At 42.9% G+C, this 20,230-nt stretch overlaps 1 protein-coding gene across 2 annotated transcripts in view; it reads left to right on the top strand.

The window, feature by feature from the left end:
- The window catches only part of NECTIN1 (nectin cell adhesion molecule 1), a 92,163-nt gene extending 72,767 nt beyond the window's left edge, over window positions 1–19,396 (top strand). Inside the window, exon 6 of one of the 2 annotated variants that reach the window (XM_071221504.1) lies at window positions 19,261–19,396. In XM_071221504.1, coding sequence (XP_071077605.1) covers window positions 19,261–19,355 — 95 coding nt within the window. In that variant the 3' untranslated portion in view covers window positions 19,356–19,396. Of the gene's footprint in view, window positions 1–4,770; window positions 4,898–19,260 lie in introns of those variants that run through there. The other variant, XM_071221505.1, reaches the window with a different exon arrangement.
- Window positions 19,397–20,230: the final 834 nt, after the last annotated feature.

The raw sequence follows: 20,230 nt of genomic DNA on the forward strand, positions 1-20,230 counted from the left end.
GTACTTGTCAATATTTTATTTTGAAGATCTGTCCATTTTTGACAGTGGGGTGTTAAAGTCCTCTGCTATAATTGTGTTGCTCTCTATATCTTTCTTGAAGTCCTCCAAGATTTTCCTTATATATTTCGGTTCTCCTATGTTGGGTGTATATATGTCTACAATATTTATGACTTCCTGATGGATTCTTCCCTTTAGTATTATGAAGTGTCCTTCTGTGTCTCTTTTTATGGCCTTTCTTCTGAAATCTGTTTTGTTTGATATGAGTATTGCTACCCAGACTTTTCTTTCTTATCTATTTACTTGTAATTTTTTTCCAACTCTTCACTTTCAGACTGTGTAGGTCTTTTGGTCTGAGGTGGGTCTCTTGTAGGCAGTATATGTACAGTATATGTTTTCTTATCCATTCAGCTTCCCTATGTCTTTTGATTGGAGCATTTAATTCATTGACATGTAAAGTTATTATTGATAGGCACTTATTCACTGCAATTTTCCCCCTTCATACCTGTGTTTCTGTCTCTCTCATTCTTTTTTTTCCTCTTCTTAAAGCAGCCCCTTTTGCAGATCTTGCAATGCTGGTTTGGGGTAGGTATATTCTTTCATCCTTCCTTTGTCTGGAAAGTTCCTTATTTCACCTTCTATTTTAATTGAGAGCCTTGCTGGATAGAGTAGTCTTGGTTTCAGGCCTTTGTTTTTCATCATTTAGAATATTTCTTGCCACTCCCTTCTGGCTTATAATGTGTCTGTTGAGAATTCAGCTGCTAGCCTTATTGGGGCTCCCTGGTATGTTACTAGCTGTTTCTCCCTTGCTGCCTCTAAGATTCTGTCTGTGTCTTTGAATTTTGCTGTTATAATTGTGATGTGTCTTGGAGTGGGCTTCTTTGGGTTTCTCTTGATTGGGACCCTGTCTGCTTCCTGGACTTGTGTGACTTTGTCTCTTGTCAAATTAGGGATGTTTTCCATCATTACTTTTTCAAACAGGTTTTCTGTTCTTTGCTCCTCTTCTCCTTCTGGTGTCCCTATTATATGGATACTATTGTATTTCATGTTGTCCTGCATTTCCCTAACCCCTCTTCATTCTGTTTAAGTATTTTTCCTTTCCTTGATCTTTCTGAAAGCTTTTTTGTACCTTGTCCTCCAGCTCGCTGATTCAGTCCTCTGATTCATCTAGCCTGCTTTTGATTCCTTCTACTGTGTTCTTCAATTCAGCAATTTATTCTTCATTTCCCATTGGCCCTTGTTAATTGTATTTATGTCCTTGTTTATGTTAATATAATTTGCAGTAAATTCCTCATAGTTTCCCTGTAGTTTTTGGTAACTCACACTGAGCTCATTGAGCTTCCTTATAACCACTTTCTTGAACTTGGTGTCTCATAGTTGTCTTGCGTCTATTTCATTTAGCACTCTTCCTGAGGGTTTCTCCTTTCATTTCAATTGGGGGTTGTTTCTTTGTCTTCCCATTATTTGTGAGACTCTTCTTTTTTGCTTGTGCTTCTTTGCTTCTGCTTCTTAAATTCATCTATTTTGACTTCCTAACTTTGTGGTATGAACTTCTTTGGTAGGCGGCCTGTGAGATTCAGTGGTGCACTCTCCTTGATAACCTGAACTTGATGCTCTTGGGATGCCCTTTATGCCATTTATGCTGGTTCTCTGGGTGTAACTGGGTTTTGATTGTTTTGGGGTCTTTCTTTGGTGGGTCCTTCCCTCTAGCTAGTTGACTGAGGGTTGCTCACCCACCACATCTTATGTGTTGTTGTGAAGTGCTACCAGAAGAAAACCACAAAGCCCCGGAAACAAACCCACACCTGCCAAAACAACTCCCCACCACAATTCCACTATCAACATTAAATGAATCAGTATTAATAAGAGTGTAAAGAGATTAAAACTATTATAAGAAAGTAGAGCAGATATAGATGACATACTGAAAGAAAATAATTTTGAGAGGGTCAAAGGAGGAGCACTAATAAGAGTTGGGAGCATGTCAATTCAAAAAGAGGACATAAAATTTAAATCATGAATAAAAAAGGGAATGCAGAATGTAGAAGGGAAGCACATAAGATTAGGTTTAAACAAATATTAAAATAATATTAATAATAAATTAAAATGAGAGACAGAAAGAAAAAGGAAGGAAAAATAGTAAATAATTAATTAAAATATAGGAGCCAAATTGGAGAGAAAGATCCACCACAGTACTATCAACAATATATGAGCTAAAATTGGTATAGGTGGTATGGGAATAAGGGGGGAAAAAACAAAGAAAAGCTTAAGAGATGTCTAGGGGAATGGGAAGACATTTTGATATGATAGAGGGAGAGGGAATATTAAACATAATGAGCAAAAACCAGGCTGACAGGGAAAAATTAAAATTTGAGATGTAAGAAAAAAGAAAAAAAGAAGAATAAAGAACTATAAAAGGGCAGAATGAAAGAGAAATAGGAGAAAGACAAAAAAACTACAGGCTGGACCTCTGGCCAAGATGGAGGTGTAGGTAGACACACTATGCCTTCTTGCAGAACCAAAAGAAGGACAACAATAAATTTAAAAACAGAAAACAACCAGAACTGACAAAAAATCAAACTGTATGGAAGTCCGACAACCAAGGAGTTAAAAGAAGAAAGAAGAAACATTCATCCAGATAAGTAGGAGGGGCAGAGACGGGCATCCTGGTAGAGAGAACTCACAAAAGGGCAGCGGCTGGAGGACTGGACAAGGTGGTGGCTTGCAGACTGAGCAGTCCCACACTCGCATGCAGATAAACTGGGAGGAACTAGTGAGGGAGATAGACCATACAACCCAGGGTTCCAGTAGAGGGAAATAAGCCTCAAAATCTCTGACTGAAAACACCTGTGGGGGTTGAGGCGCCAGTGGAAGAAACTCCCAGACTCACAGGAGAGTTCGTTGGAAAGACCCACAGGTCCTAGAACATACACAAACCAACTCTCCCAGGAATCAGCACCAGAAAGGCCCAATTTGATTGTGGGTGGTGGAGGAAGTGACTGAAAGCCAGCAAAGAATGGAGCAAGAGGCAATGTTCCCTCTTGGACTCCTCCCCTACATACAGCATCACAATGTGTGGACGTGGGTTGCCCTGCCCTGGTGAACACCTAAGGCTCTGCCCCTTACTATGTAACAGCTGCGCCCAGACTAACAAAAAAAAAAAAGGCCCAAATGAAAGAACAGTTCAAAGCTCCAGAAAAAAATACAACTAAGCAACACAGAGATAGCCAACGTATCAGATGCACAGTTCAAAACACTGGTTATCATGATGCTCCAGGAGCTCACTGGGTAACTTCAACAGCACAAAAGAGACACAGGCAACACTGAAGGTTTCATTATGTGAAATAAAGAAAAATTGAGTGAAACACCTAGCTGATCTGAGGAGCAGAGCAAACAGCCAAAGGTATTCCAGCATATATGAAGATCGGAGACCAAAGATAGAGGACATTGAAAGATCTGACGGTAAGAAGAGTGCTTAAGGACAATAAGGTCCCTGGAACCTGCGCGGGGAACAGGGCGGCTGAAGCCCCGGCTGGGGTGCAGGGTCTGCTGCAGGATTCTTGGGAGACAGCCAGACTGAGCTGTGTGAGCAGCCAGGTGCTTATTTGGACCAGAGGGGCTTGAATAGGAAGAATTTCTCAAAAAGAAAAAGAAAATAGAGGCAATCAGAGGCTACTTAGAGAACTCTCCCCAGCAGCCTCGGCCTCTGGCGCCCCTCCGCCCTCAGCCTCTGGACTGTGAACGCAGGATGAGCAATCCCAGTGTTCACCTGAAGCCCGGTTATGCTCACCCAGATCAGCAGACTGGGGGACACAACTGAAACCCCAGCTGCTGCCCACACCTGAGACCCCAGCGGGGCGCCCACACCTGAAACCTCCGCTGGGTGGGTGCACACCTGGAGTAGACGCTAGCTGCCCCACGCACAGGCCCAAGGCAGCAGACGGACCAGGCCTGCGCGCAACTCAGGCCCAAAGCAGCAGAAAGACAGGCCACGCGTGACCCCGGCCCAAACGCACAGATCAGCTCATCAACCGCCTGTCTGCCTGCCAGGGACCACACCTAAAAGTACCGATTCTGAACAACTCCTACATAGCCCCTGCGCACAGAGCCCTGCAGGGCCTACTAGCTCTCTAGAACTAAGGCAGAACACTCAGCAGAGGGGATCTGCAGGGCTACGGGAGACTGCATTCCCAAGAAAGACTCGACCCAGCAGGGGACTGAACTACCCCATAGCAGCACCGAGAGCCCCTAGCATCTAAGACAGCAAAGACCAAGAAGGGGGAGTGTGAGTAGCCCCTAATTGGTGCAACTCAACGACAGCACAACTGGTGAACTAAAGGCCTAGTGGGGAGCAGAAGGACCCGGAGGAACTGGACTGCAGGCTGCAAACGGTGAAGAGTGTGGCTCAGGAAGGGAGAAAAGTGAAACCAGTCCTTCCCAACCACCCCCTCCTGTTCCACAGGCAGGAAGACCAGCAGAACTAACCTGACTGGTTTAAAGCCAGCAGAAGACCTTTTTTTTTTCCTCCTTTCCCCCTGAATTCCTTCTTTCTTTCTCTCCTTCTTTCTTTGTTTATTCCTTCTTCCCTCCATCCTTTACCTTTTTTTTTCCTTCTTCCTGCATTCTTTTATTTATTCTTTGGTTTTAACTTTAGTTAAAATTCCTTCTTATCTTGCCTCCAATCTTTTTTTATTCCTTCTCCCTTCCTTCCTTTCCTTTTCTATTCCATTTTTCCCTCCTTCCCTTCTCACCCGCCACTTTCTCATTTTCCCACAGGTGAGACAATAAAACCTGAAGTACTGAAAAGACCAGAGTTAAACTGTGTTACACCCATAAACATCAGCTCAAGACCACTGAGCACAGGAGATTAAGGAGACAGCTCCACAGAATCCCATTGGCATTCTACCATAGAAGTTCATACCATGAACCCAGGAAGTCAGAATAGATCAATCTAAGAAGCAGAGGCCAACAAGAAGAGTCTCACAAACAATGGGAAGACAAAGAAACAATCCCCAAATGAAAGGAAAGGAGGAAGCCTCAGAAAGAATGCTAACTGAAAAAGAGGCAACTAAACTATCAGATACTGAGTTCAAAGCAATGGTCATCAGGAAGCTCACTGAACTCACTGAGTTCACAGAGAACTACAAGAAACTACAGGGAAACTACAATGAACTCACTGCAAACTATATCAACATGAAAAAGGAAATAGAAACTATCAACAAGAGCCAAGAGGAAATGAAGAATACAATTTCTGAATTGAAGAACACAATAGAAGGAATGAAAACCAGACTTGATGAAGCAGAGGATCGGATCAGCGAGCTGAGGATAAAGTAGAAAAAAACACCCACAAAGAGCAAGAAAAGGAAAAGAGTCTCAGAAAAAATGAAAAGTGATTAAGGGAAATGCAGGACAACATGAAACGTAACAATATCCGTATAATAGGAAAACCAGAAGGAGAAGAAGAAGAGCAAGGGATAGAAAACCTGTTTGAAAGAGTAATGATGGAAAATTTCGTTAATCTGAGGAGAGAAAAAGTCACCCAAATCCAGGAAACACAGAGAGTCCCATGCAAGAGGAACCCAAAGAGGCCCACTACAAGACACATCATAATTAAAATGGCAAAATTCCAAGACAAAGAGAGGATCTTAAAGGCAGCAAGGGAGAAAAAAGAAGTAACATACAAGGGAGCCCCAATAAGGTTAGCAACTGACTTCTCAAAGGAAACGCTCCAAGCCAGAAGAGAATGGCAAAAAATATTCCAAGTAATGAGAACCAGAGGTCTGCAACCAAGGCTACTTTACCCAGCAAGGCTCTCAGTCAAGATAGAAGGCCAAATAAAGAGTTTCCCAGACAAAAGAAGTCTGAAAGAATACAGCTCCACCAAACCAGCTCTGCAAGAGATGCTAAAGGGACTGCTTTAAGGAAAGGAAGGAAAAAAGAACGACAGAGGAACACAGGTAGGAATAAAGGCAATGAATAACTACTTATCGATAATAACATTAAACGTAAATGGATTAAATGCTCCAATCAAAACACATAGAATAGCTGAATGGATAAGAACACCTGACCCACACATATGCTGCCTACAAGAGACCCATCTCAGGACAAAAGACCTACACAGACTGAAAGTGAAGGGCTCGAAACAAATTTTCCAAGCAAACGGACAGGAAAAAAAAGCAGGGGCAGCAATACTCATATCAGACAAAATAGACTTCCAAAGAAGGGCCATAAAGAGAGACCCAGAAGGTCACTTCATAATACTCAAAGGAAGAATCCACCAAGAAGATGTAAACATTGTAAATATATATGCACCCAACATAGGAGCACCCAAATACATTAAGAAAATCTTGGAGGACTTCAAGAAAGATATTGACAGCAACACAATTATAGTAGGGGACTTTAACACCCCACTGTCAAAAATGGACAGGTCTTCCAAACAAAATATCAACAAGGATATTGTGTCACTTAAGAATACCCTACATGAATGGACTTAACTGATATATAGAGAGCTTTTCATCCCAAAGAATCAATATACACATTCTTTTCAAGTGTACATGGAACTGTTTCAAAGATAGACCACATGATAGGACACAAAGCAAGCCTCAACGTATTCAAGAAAATTGAAATCATATCAAGCATTTTCTCTGACCACAAGGGACTGAAACTAGAAACCAACCCCAAAGGAAAAAAATCCAAACACTCAAAATCATGGACAGTGAATGTCATGCTATTAAACAATGAATGGGTCAAGAACGAGATTAGGGAAGAAATCAAAAAGTTTCTGGAAACAAATGAAAATGAACTCACAACAACCCAAACCTATGGGACACAGCAAAGGCAGTCCTGAGACGGAAGTTCATAGCAATACAGGCCTACCTTAAAAAGATAAAAACATTTCAAACAAACAACCTGACCCCCTGCCTACAAGAACTCGAGGAACAACAACAAAGACAGCCCCGAGCAAGCAGAAGGAAGGAAATAACCAAGATCAGAGCAGAGTTAAATGACATAGAGACTAAAAGCACAATTCTAAGGATCAATGAATCCAGGAGCTGCTTCTTTGAAAAGATAAACAAAATCGACAAGCCTTTAAGTAGGCTCATCCTGAAAAAAAGGGACAGGATCCAAATAAACACAATTAGAAATGAAAGAGGAGAGATTACAACTGATACCATAGAAATACAAAGGATTGTAAGAAATTACTACAAAGAACTGTATGCCAATAAATTTGAAAACCTAGGTGAAATGGACACATTTCTGGAAAATATAATCTTCCAAAACTGGATGAAGAAGAAACAGAAAACTTGAACAGACCAATAACAGCAGGCGAAATTGAAGCAGTCATCAAAAAACTCCCAACACAGAAAAGCCCGGGACCAGATGTTTTCCCAGGAGAATTCTACAAAGCATTTAAGGAAGAGCTAACCCCTATCCTTCACAGACTATTCGAAAAAATCCAAACTGATGGAAGAATCCCAAACTCTTTTTATGAAGCCAACATCATCCTCATCCCAAAACCAGAGAAAGACACAACGAAGAAAGAAAACTTCAGGCCAATATCGCTGATGAACATAGACGCTAAAATTCTCAACAAAATATTAGCAAACCGCATCCAGCAATATATTAAAAAGATCATCCACCATGACCAAGTGGGATTCATCCCAGGGATGCAAGGATGGTACAATATTCGCAAATCAATAAACATAATACATCACATCAACAACAGCAAAGACAAAAATCACATGATCATATCAATAGATGAGGAAAAAGCGTTCGATAAGATACAGCACCCATTTCTGATAAAAACACTCAGCAAAGTGGGAATAAAGGGAGCAGTCCTCAACATAATTAAGGCCATATATGAGAGACCTACAGCCAACATCACACTCAATGGACAAAAACTTAGAGCTTTCCCACTAAGATCAGGAACAAGACAAGGATGCCCTCTCTCACCACTCCTATTCAACATAGTATTGGAAGTCCTAGGCACAGCAATCAGACAAGAAAAAGCAATAAAAGGCATCCAAATTGGAAAGGAGGAAATGAAACTGTCACTGTTTGCAGACGACATGATAGTGTACATGGAGAACCCTATAGACTCCACTCAAAAACTACTCGACCTAATAAATGAATTTGGCAAAACAGCTGGATACAGAGTCAATACCCAGAAATCAAAGGCATTCCTGTACACCAGCAACGAAACTGCAGAAACAGAAATCAGGAAAAAAATCCCATTCGATATAGCAACAAGAAAAATAAAGTACCTAGGAATAAACCTAACCAAGGAAGTAAAAGACCTGTACTCAGAAAACTACACAACACTGAAGAAAGAAATTAAGGAAGATACAAACAAATGGAAGCATGTACCATGTTCATGTATTGGAATAATTAACATCATCAAAATGGCCATACTACCCAAAGCAATTTATAGATTCAATGCATTCCCTATTAGAGTACCCATGACATATTTCACAGATATAGAACAAACATTGCAGAAATTCATATGGAACCATAAACGACCTCGAATAGCTGCAGCAATTTTGAGAAAGAAGAACAAAGCAGGAGGGATCACCATACCTGATATCAAACTGTATTACAAGGCCACTGTAATCAAAACAGCCTGGTACTGGCATAAAAACAGGCACATAGACCAATGGAACAGAATAGACAGTCCAGAAATAAACTCAAGTCTATACGATCAACTAATATTTGACAAAAGAGGCAGGAGCATAAAATGGAGCAAAAACAGCCTCTTCAACAGATGGTGTTGGGAGATCTGGACAGCTACGTGCAAATAACTGAAACTTGATCTCTAAATTACGCCACACACAAAAATAAACTCAAGATGGATAAAAGACTTCAATATAAGTCGTAACACCATAAAAGTCCTTGAGGAAAACATTGGCAGGAAAATCTCAGACATTCCACGCAGCAACATCCTCACAGACATGTCCCCTAAAGCAAGGAACATAAAGGAAAGAATAAACAAATGGGACCTCATCAAAATAAAAAGCTTCTCCATGGCCTAAGATAACAGCACCAAATTGCAGAGGGAACCAACAGTATGGGAAAACATATTTGCTTATGATACCTCATACAAGGGTCTGATCTCCAAAATATATAAAGAACTCACACGACTCCACTCCAGAAAGACAAACAACCCAATTAAAAAATGGGCAAAGGACTTGAACAGACACTTCTCCAAGGAAGACATACAGAGGGCCCAGAGACATATGAAAAGATTCTCAGCATCACTAGCCATCAGAGAGATGCAAATTAAAACCACAATGAGGTATCATCTCACACCAGTCAGAGTGGCCAACATAAACAAATCCACAAACAAATGTTGGAGAGGATGCAGAGAAAAGGGAACCCTAGTGCACTGTTGGTGGGAATGCAGACTGGTGAGGCCACTGTGGAAAACACTATGGAATTTCCTCAGAAAACTAAAAATGGAACTGCCCTTTGACCCAGCAATTCTGCTGCTGGGATTATACCCTAAGAACCCTGAAACACCAATCCAAAAGAACCTGTGCACCCCAATGTTCATAGCAGCACAATTTACAGTAGCCAAGTACTGGAAGCAACCTAAGTGCCCATCAGCAAACGAGTGGATCCAAAAACTATGGTATATTTACACAATGGAATTCTACGCAGCAGAGAGAAAGAAGGAGCTTATACCCTTTGCAACAGCATGGATGGAACTGGAGAGCATTATGTTAAGTGAAATAAGCCAGACGGTGAGGGACAAATACCATATGATCTCACCTTTAACTGGACATAATAAATAGAGGAAAAAATGAAACAAAATATAACCAGAGACATTGAAGTTATGAATAATCTAACAATGGTCAGAGGGCAGTGCGTAGGGGCCAGGGAGGAGAGGGGATTACAGGAACTACTTCAAAGGACACATGGACCAAATCAAGGGGGAGGGTGGAGGTGGGGGAGGGAGGGGGTTTCGGGTGGGGTGGGGTGGAGGGATGGGGAGAAAAGGCATACAACTGTAATTGAATAACAATAAAAAACATTTTTTTAAAAAAGAAATAAAGAAAAATCTACCGGGAAACAACAGTGGAGGAAGGAAACCAGGACTCAAATCAACGGTTTGTAGCAAAGGAAGAAAGAAACATTCAACCAGAAAATAATGAAGAAACAAGAATTCAAAAAAAAGGGTAGGGGCTTAGGAACCTCCAAGACATCTTTAAACGTTCCAACTACCGAATCATAGGGGTGCCAGAAGCAGAAGAGGAAGACCAAGAAATCGAAAACTTATTTGAAAAAATAATGGAGAACTTCCCCATTCTGGCAAAGGAAATAGACTTCCAGGAAGTCCAGGAAGCTCAGAGACTCCCAAAGATTTTGGACCCAAGGAGGAACACACCAGGGCACATCATAATTACATTAGCCAAGATTAAAGATAAGGAGAAAATCTTAAAAGCAGCAAGAGAAAATGAGACAGTTACTTACAAAGGAGTTCCCATTAGATTATCAGCTGATTTCTCAAAAGAAACCTCGCAGGCAAGAAGGTGCTGGAAAGAAGTATTTGACTTCCTGAAAGGCAAGGACCTGCCATCCAGCAAAGCTATCATTTATAATAGAAGGGCAGATAAAGTGCTTCCCAGATATGGTCAAGTTAAAGGAGTTCATCATCACCCAGCCCTTTTACATGAAATATTAAAGGGACTTATCTAAGAAAAAGAAGATCAAAAATATGAACAGTAAAATGACATCAAACTCACAGTTATTAACAACCAAACCTAAAAAAAAGTAAATAAATAAGCAAACAACTAGAACAGGAACAGAATCATAGAAATGAAAATCACATGGAGGGTTATCAGTGGGGTAGCTGGAGGGGGATTGAGGGGGAAAAGGTACAGAGAATAAATAGCATAAATGGTAGGTAGAAAATAAACGGGGATGTTAAGAATAGTATAGGAAATGTAGAAGCCAAAGAACTTATATGTACAACCTGTGGACATGAGCTGAAGGGGGGGAATGAGGGTGGGAGGGGGCGTACAGGGTGGAGGGGAATAAAGCGGGGGAAATGGGACAATTGTAATAGCATAATAAATAAAATATATTTTAAAAACACAAAAGGCTAAGACAGGGCAAAATTTAAAATTTGAGACAAAGAAAAGAGTAGGAGAGGGGACCAGTAAAATATGGTATTTGAAACACAATATTAGTGAAGCTCTAGAAAAAAAATGAAAAAATGCAAGAACCACTACCCTACCCACAACCAACTAGCACAGATTGCTAAAGGTAGAGAGAGAACTTGGGTATTTTAAGAAGAGGGGAGAAAGGATATGAGATGACCCTTGACAAGAAAATTGGTTTTGTGTCTAGATGGGGGAGAAATAGTAAGAGTGTGGAATGGAAACAAGTTGTAGCAAAAGAGAAAACACAATTTGAAATGAAAATAATGTGAGGAAAGAAGACAGTAAAATGGGGTAAGAGAAGGGAGGGGCAAAATATGTGAATTGAAATACACTATAGTATAAAATGTAGTGACTTAATATATACAAACTTGCTGGACAAGAAATGAATGTTAAAAAGCTATGCAGGATTTGTTTATGTTGGCCACTCTGGTGTGAGATGGTACCTTATTGTGGTTTTAATTTGCATCTCTCTGATGGCTAGTGATGCTGAGCCTCTTTTCATATGTCTCTGGGCCCTCTGTATGTCTTCCTTGGAGAAGTGTCTGTTCAAGTCCTTTGCCCATTTTTTAATTGGGTTGTTTGTCTTCCTGGAGTGGAGTCGTGTGAGTTCTTTATATATTTTGGAGATCAGGCCCTTGTCCGAGGTATCATTAGCGAATATGTTTTCTCATACCCTTTGCAACAGCATGGATGGAACTGGAGAGCATTATGCTAAGTGAAATAAGCCAGGCAGTGAGGGACAAATACCATATGATCTCACCTTTAACTGGAACATAAGCAATAGAAGAAAAAAGCAAACAAAATATAACCAGAGACATTGAAGTTAAGAACAATCTAACAATAGCGGGGTGGGGGGGGGGAGTGGGAAGAGGGGATTACAGGAACTACTATAAAGGACACATGGACAAAATCAAGGGGGAGGGTGGAGGTGGGGGAGGGAGGTGGGTTCAGCTGGGGTGGGGTGGAGGGATGGGAAGAAAAGGCATACAACTGTAATTAAATAACAATAAAAATTTTTTTAAAAAGCTATGCAGGAAAGAAAATATCGCAAATCTTGGAGACCACAGTGGATTTCATCTTGGTAGCCTGTTATAGTTACCACTGTTTTTTTCTTTCTGTGTGCACTGCTGGCGATGTCAGATGGTGATTCTGTCTGACCTTAGGCAGCCTATTCAAGATTTTTAGCAATCTACTGTCCATGGTTTTCTCCTTCAGTTGTTCATCTAGTCACTTTGCACTCAGCAGATAGGTTCCTGTACCATAGGACCAGGCAGTATCCCTTCTGGTTTTGGGGCTATTGTTTCTTCTCAGGCTGCTGCCACTCTGTGGGGAGTGGTCTGCCTGAGCACAATGGCTGCTGCAGTATGGGGGATTACTCAGCACTGGGATCCCAGCATCTATTCTTTCAGTTCTCTCCCCAAAGCTTCCATCCCCAGTCTCTCCTCAGGCATCTCCAGCCCACTCTGCCCCAACCTTTGCCAGAGCCCATGGTAAGTGGCTGCAAATGAAAATTTGTGTGTTGGCCCTTTAAACAGCTCTTTGCGTCTCCAGCCATCAATTTGTGACAGAGAGCATCCCTGCACTTTTCGCTGCTAGTTGTTATCTGTGTAATTTTTGGGCTCTGGTACTCTAGGCTGGGAATCCTAGCTTATGGTCTAGACCCCATTGTTCTCATGGGGATCAAACTGGCTACTTAATTATCCCTCCAGCACTGCTGCCTATGGGCGCCCAGCCAGCCCTCTCGAGCCTCTACCACACTCCTTACCAGACAGGTTGTGCCAAAGCTGAATCTTCTGTCTGTCCGAAGAATGAGGCTTCTCTCTCACTATTGCTCAATTGTTTGTTCTGGGTGGTTTCTCCACAATTGAGTTATAATTCCAGATTGGTCCTGGGAGATTAGTGTGACTTCCATTCATTCCTCCACCATCTTCCTACCTCTCCTATATTACTTGTTTTAAAAGAGATATTCCTAGTCCAACATGCTCATTTGGCATATGAACTGAAACCTAGAGAGTAAACTAAGGTTTGGCAACCAAACAATCAGAAAGCATGTTCTAATCATGCTCGAAGGCAGAGCCATGTCCTGAGAGCAGTAGGAGGGGCAGGAATCTAGGGGAAAGGGTGGCACCAGCCAAACTCCTGGGGGATACTATATGTGACACAAGTTCAGTCCACCCACATAGCAGTGCAAACCCTGTAGGTGAAACTGACCTTGTCAGAGCCATAGAGTCAGGGCTCGGTGTGGGGGGAAGATTTCCTTGAAAAGGTGGTGCATTTCTTACACCAACTTCAATATGTGTTTTTTTCCACATAGCCAAGCATTTAGCTCAGTTTCAGCACTACCTGAAGATAACATCAGATGCCACAAGCTCAATCTCACAAAACTGCCCCCACTTCAGATGCCAGCCACAAGTCCAGGTGCTTCTGACTGACTGGCTATAACTCAGAGGTCCGCACAATCCCCTCCTTGTGTTTGATTAATTTGCTAGAGTACCTCACAGAATTTAGGTAACCAGTTTATTCACTAGATTACTTGTTTATTATTAAAGAATATTACTCAGGAACAGCCAGATGAAAGAGATGCATAGGGCAAGGTAAATGGGAAAGGGTGCAGAGCTTCCATGCCTTTTCTAAGCATGCCACACTCACAGCACCTCTATGTGTTCACCCAACCCAGAAGCTCTCCGAACTCTGTCTTTTTGGGTTTATATGGGGATTTCATTATGTAGGTATGATTGATTAAATAATTGGCCTCAATCTCCAGTCCCTTTTACATTCCTGGATGTTAGAGGTGGGGCTAAAAGTTTCAGCCTTCTAATCACATGATTGACTCCCCTAAAGTGCTTCCAGAAGGCACCTCATTTACATAAACTCAGGTATGGTTGAAAGGGATTTCCTATGACTATGAAGACTCTTTTATGCCTCTAATTGCTTAGTAAATTCAGGTTTTAGGAGCTCTGTGTCAAGAACCAGGACAAAGACCAAACACATACTTTCTACAGGGTCCAGCACAAATAACGCCCCTTTTTTATTACAAAATCATAAACATGTAATTGAGTGTGATAACAGTATCACACTCAAACATACCATATGACATTTTAGGTGAAATGTTCAAATTAAAGCTATAAATTATTACACCCATATTATTACCCTACCAACCACACTCAAGCAGGCATTACTTCTGCCAGACCCTGTATTGTAAATCACATATCACAGGTGGTATCTGTGATGGTTTTGAAGAATGGAAAAAAGGTGGGATGGAGGAGGAAAGGCCTCTGTGAAAGCTGGAGAGACCTTACTCCTGGAACTACCCCTGTCCTGTCCCCACAGCTTATGGGGGGGAGCAGTCTTCAGGATCCACCTTGGTACTAGATTTTGTGTCCTCCAAACCCTATTTTCTCCCATGGTTTACATGCTTGATGGCAGAGCCAGGCCAATTCCCACTCCCCAACCCCACCGCCACCTCGTAGAGGGGAAACTACAGGCACTTCCCTCTTGCCTCTCTTCCCTCTGCCAACCAGTCCTTCCCCTGCATGCACAGCATACCCACACACAGAGTCCATTATCTGAGGCCTCATGTAAGCTGGCCCCCTCTGGCCCTGTAGTACACAAGCTCATCTTGAGCCCCTCCCTAGGAAGGGCACAGGAACAGTCTTGCTTCAGGGTATCATCAACACACAGCACAAGCTTCGTTGAACCATACAGCTAAACCATGGGCATACACAAGAATCACCTGGGGATTTAAAATATCAAATGGGGCAGTGGGGTCAGAGCCTCTGGGATTGGGGCCTAGGCAGGTGTATTTTCAACAAGCTTCCCAGGAGATTCTAGTTGACAACCATATTCAGAGCCCCTGCCATGAGGAAGAGGCAGGTCCTGAGATAGGAAGCTGTGACTGAGGAGTATATAATTAGTTGAGTGATGTGGAGAGCTAATGTGCAAATACCCTGGATGCCAAGTATGCTACTAATTGTCTTGATCATCAGTCATTTTCATCATCACTGTCCTCATCACCTCTGAGATGTAAGATCCTGGCTGATAATGACTGCAATGGAGGCCAATACCTGGAGGAAAGTAGGGAGCCAGGTTGGAGCCATACTTGCAATTCTAATGAAGCTGGCCTTCTGGTTTTAGCCATTTCTGGGCTCTTGCTCTCTGGCACCTGCGGGAATGGAAAGTGGGATTCTGAGTTAAAAGCCACTATTCAAACAAAATTTCCCTCCTCTGAGTTTTACCCATTGGTCTAGGTATTTCCCTGAGAAGTTACATGATTACATGATCTGGCCTTTCTAGGACAGTTTTTTAGGTATTTGCAGATGGTTATGTCTGTCCAAACCTCTTTTTAATATGCTTATCCTTCTGCTCCAGTCATTGGGCCACTTAGCAACACAGACTTGGAAGTCACGCAAACCTGGGTTCAAATCTTGGCTCAGTCACACAGTAGCTGCGGAAAAGTACTATCACAATTACCAGCACAGAGCAAGCTCTTAAACCTACATCAAAAATCCTTAATACCTGTAGACTTTGGGTGGTTATTCTATATCAATAGAGGTTCACTGATTGTAACAAATGTACCACTCTGGTGTAGAATTTTGGTAGTAGAGGAGGCTGTACATATACATGGGGTAGGGGCTATGTGGGAACTATCTATATCTTGCACTCAACTTTGCTGTGAACCTTTCCTGCTTTACAAAATAGTATTTTTATAAAATCCAGTTAATTCAGCTATTCTGGGGGGAGGGGGGACATATTACACCTCCCTCTCATTCTGAGGGCCAGGGATAAAATACTGTTCCCTGGAAACTGATCTGACCAGGGAATGGGGATATGAGATGTGGAGGGATGGGGGCTTACCTGCTTGTCCTCCCTGAACCTGGCCTACATCCTCTTTCACTATGAGCACAGCTGACCTAGCTGACCTCATAGTAATGACATGGAACACAGAGGGGTTCCATCATGTGGTTAAATTTCTAAGGGCAGGGCTTGGATGGATGGAGGCAGGAATGGATGGATGAGTCTTTTTCATGTGTGCTACCTCTAAGCAAATCTCTCTTACCCTGTACTTGGGCTATTTTTTCCCTAAAAATAGTGATGATTTTCAAGTATCTCTGCTATATTTTATCTTAATGATCAGGGTCAGCATTTCAGCCTGTTGTGGTTCTTTTAGATGGATCTATTAGTTTAGTTCACAGCAGACATTTATTAAAAACCTGGTAAAGGAAAAGAGGCAAGGTCTTGGGCTCCAACTGACCTTGATTCAATCCCTGGTTCTACCACTTATAAGCTGTGTATACCTGAGGCAAGTTGCTTGCTTTCCCTGAGCATGATTTCTGAATCCTAGACTGCTGGGATGAATAAAGATAGTGGTATATAGAGAAAGTTATTTGTAAAACAGATAATGGTGACACCTACCACAGAAGGCTGCTGTAGGAATTAAAGAAGAATCATCATTTTGTAAACTACTTAACACAATGCCTGGAACTGAGTGAGTGTGCAGTCAAGTTAAGCTAGGATAATATTATCTCTTACTGTTATTTTCATCACTGTCTATCTGCCCTAAGCAGCAAACTGCAGCAGCAAAACAGTACCTGTCGTGGAAATGACATCAGGTGTTAGAACACTTGCCAAGTCCCAAGTTGGGTCCCAGCTCTCTGTGCCTTTCTGTCCAAGTGGTGACTACCATCCCCTTAGCTTCTGTCTCCCTGATTTGCATCATTCCACACAAGCGTAGAAAAGCTGAAATGTGTCTCTCAAGGTCAAGGGCACTGGGATACGCCCCCTGATGGGGGATTGGGCCAGCTTTGGGGCCATGAGGCCATTTGTACTGCAGAGTGAAGTCTTCCAGCACATCCCAGTTTCATCTGCAGAAATGCCCTAGGAGCCACCAGAGGTGGAAAGCAAGAGGGGTCACAACTTCTATCTGTTTTACTTTTGTTGTTGTTGTTGTTATTGTTTTTAAGATATAACTTTTTAATTATATTTTTGCCATTACCATTTATCCTCCTTAGACTGTCTCCCTCTCCCATCTGCCCACACTGGCCCCCCAACCCCTGCAGTCACCACACTGTTGTTCATGTTCCTGAGTCCTTTCTGGTTTTTTGCTCAATCCCTCCACACCTCCCCCAACCTGAGGCTGTCAGCCTGCTCTCTATCTGAGTCTGTCTCTGTTTTCCAGGATATTGTGTAAGGCTTTAGTAGTTTGTTATTTTAAACTAAAAAATTATCAAGGAATACAAATAGTAAGGTGTACAAACGTGCAAGGTACAGCTCTCTCTCTCTCTCTCTCTCTCTCTATATATATATATATATATATAGACACCCATGCCTTCAGCCCCAGATCATGGCACAGAGGCTCACTCAAGTTCCCTCCCAGGCAATACCCCATTCTAGAACTTTACATAAATTGAATCGTACAAAGTATTCACATAAATGGAATCATACAAAGTGTGTGTGTGTGCCTTCATTCACTCAATATCACATCTGAGATGTATCCATGTAGTGTGTGTTTTCTTGATGTGTAATTTTCCACTGTTGAATATGCCACAATGTGGCTCAGAAGATGGCGGCAACATAGGTGGGAGCGGAATCCACTTCCCCTCAGCGCCAGGGAAATACCTAGCTGATCTGAGGAGCAGAGCGAACAGCCAACAGTACACCAGCATATACGAAGATTAGAGACCAAAGATAGAGGACATTGAAAGATCTGACGGTAAGAAGAGTGCTCAAGGACAATAAGGTCCCCGGGACCCGGGAACGCGCGGTACGAGGGCGGCAGAAGCGCCAGCCCTGGCGCAGGGGAGGCTGCAGGAGTCTTGAGAGAGGGCCAGGCTGCGCTGTGAGCAGCCAGGTGCTTGATTGGACCAGGGGAGCTTGAAAAGGAGGAATTTCTCAAAAAGAAAAAGAAAATAGAGTCACTCAGGGGCTAGTTAGAGAACTCTCGGTAGTAACCGAGGCCACTGGTGCCCCTCCCCCCTCCGCCCCTGGACTGCGACGGCGGGGGGGGGGGGGGGGGGGGGGGTGGATAAACAGCACGTGAGTGACGGTGCTCACCTGAGGTCCGGTCGCGCGCGCGCGCGCGTGCGCGAGCCCGTGCGCAGATTAGCGAACGGGGCCCATACATGAAACCCCGGAGGGGCGCCCACACCTGAAACCTCCGAGATCATTTGGAGCTGAGGCTAGCTGCTCCACCCACAGGCCCAAAACCTCGGAACCGAGTGCCGTGTGATTCAGTCCCAGGGCGGCCCCGCCCGCTCGAGAGACTCAAGCCCAGGGCGGCTGGATCCGGCCCCCAAGCATAGAGCCTCAGGCGCTGCGGGTTGCGCGCTCACCAAGCGCAGGGCCGGCTGGGTGTGCGTTTTCCAAACACAAATCTGCTGGCGAGTGTCCTAGCTCCAAGGCGCTGAACCTGCCGCCTGCGCGCCAGCTTCCCAAGCCCAGGCGGCTGGATTGGTCCGCCGGCGGCGCGCTCAGGGCACAAAATACGTCACAAACCCAAAGCGGCTGGATTCCCCTGCTGCGCACGCACGCATACCAAGCCAAAGTGGCTGGAGCCGCAGCTTGCGTGTCCCAAGAACAAAGCTGCTGGAGTGGCTGATCAACGGCCTGATTGACTGCCAGGGACCACACCTACAAAACAGCTAAGAGTGTGACCCAGGAAGGGAGAAAAGTGAAACCAATCCTTCCAACCACCCCCTCCCGTTGCACAGACAGGACACCAGCAGATATAACCTGACCGGTTTAAAGCCAGCAGAAGATTTTTTTTCTTTTTTTTTATCTTTTTTTCTTTTTTTCCCTTTCCCCCTGAATTCCTTCTTCCTCTCTCCTTTTTTTTTTTTCATTACTTCTTCCTCCCATCCTTTACCATTTTTATGTCTTCTTCCTGCCTTCTTTTATCTATTTCTATGTTTTAATTTTTGTTAAAATTACTTCTTATCTTGCCTCCGATCTTTCGTTATTCCTTCTTCCCTCCTTCCTTCCTTTCCTCCTTTACTATTTCCTTTTTCCCTCCTTCCCATCTTTGTTTTGGGGTTTTTTTTTGTGTTTTTTTTTGTGTGTGTGTGTGTGTGTTTTTTTCTTTCTCCCACCCTTTCTCTTTTTCCCACAGGTGAGACAACAAAACCTGGAGTGCTGAAAAGACTAGAGTTAGACCGTGTTAAACACATAAACGTCAGCTCAAGACCAGTGAGCACAGGAGAGTAAGGAGACAGCACCACCGAATCCCATTGGCATTCTACCATAGAAGTTAATATCATAAATCCAGGGAGTCAGAACAAAGCAATTTAAGAAGCAGAGGTCAACAAGAAGAGCCTCACAAACAATGGGAAGACAAAGAAACAATTCCCAAATGAAAGGAAAGAAGGAAGTCTCAGAAAGAATACTAACCGAAAAAGAGGCAACTCAACTATCAGATACGGAGTTCAAAGCAATGGTCATCAGGAAGCTCACTGAGCTCTCTGAGCTCAAAGAGAACTACCAGAAACTACAAGGAAACTACAATGAACTCACTGCAAACTATATAAACATGAAAAAGGAAATAGAAAATATCAACAAGAGCCAAGTGGAAATGAAGAAGACAACTTCTGAACTGAAGAACACAGTAGAAAGAATGAAAAGCAGACTTGATGAAGCAGAGGATCGGATCAGCGAGCTGGAGGATAAAGTAGAAAAAAACACCCAGAAGGAGCAAGAAAAGGAAAAGAGGCTCAGAAAGAATGAAGAGGCAATAGGGAAATGCAGGACAACATGAAACGTAACAATATCCGTATAATAGGAATACCAGAAGGAGAAGAAGAAGAGCAAGGGATAGAAAACCTGTTTGAAAAAGTAATGATGGAAAATTTCCCTAATCTAAGGAGAGAAAAAATCACCCAACCAGGAATCACAGCGAGTCCCAAGCAAGAGGAACCCAAAGACCCAGTGCAAGACACATCATAACTAAAATGGCAAATTTCCAAGACAAAGAGAGGATCTTAAAGGCAGCAAGGGGGAAAAAGGAAGTAACATACAAGGGAGCCCCAATAAGGTTAGCAACTGACTTCTCAATGGAAACGCTCCAAGCCAGAAGAGAATGGCAA

This window comes from Desmodus rotundus, chromosome 5 (assembly GCF_022682495.2).
Source record: "Desmodus rotundus isolate HL8 chromosome 5, HLdesRot8A.1, whole genome shotgun sequence".
In the NCBI taxonomy this organism is placed as follows: Eukaryota; Metazoa; Chordata; class Mammalia; order Chiroptera; family Phyllostomidae; genus Desmodus; species Desmodus rotundus.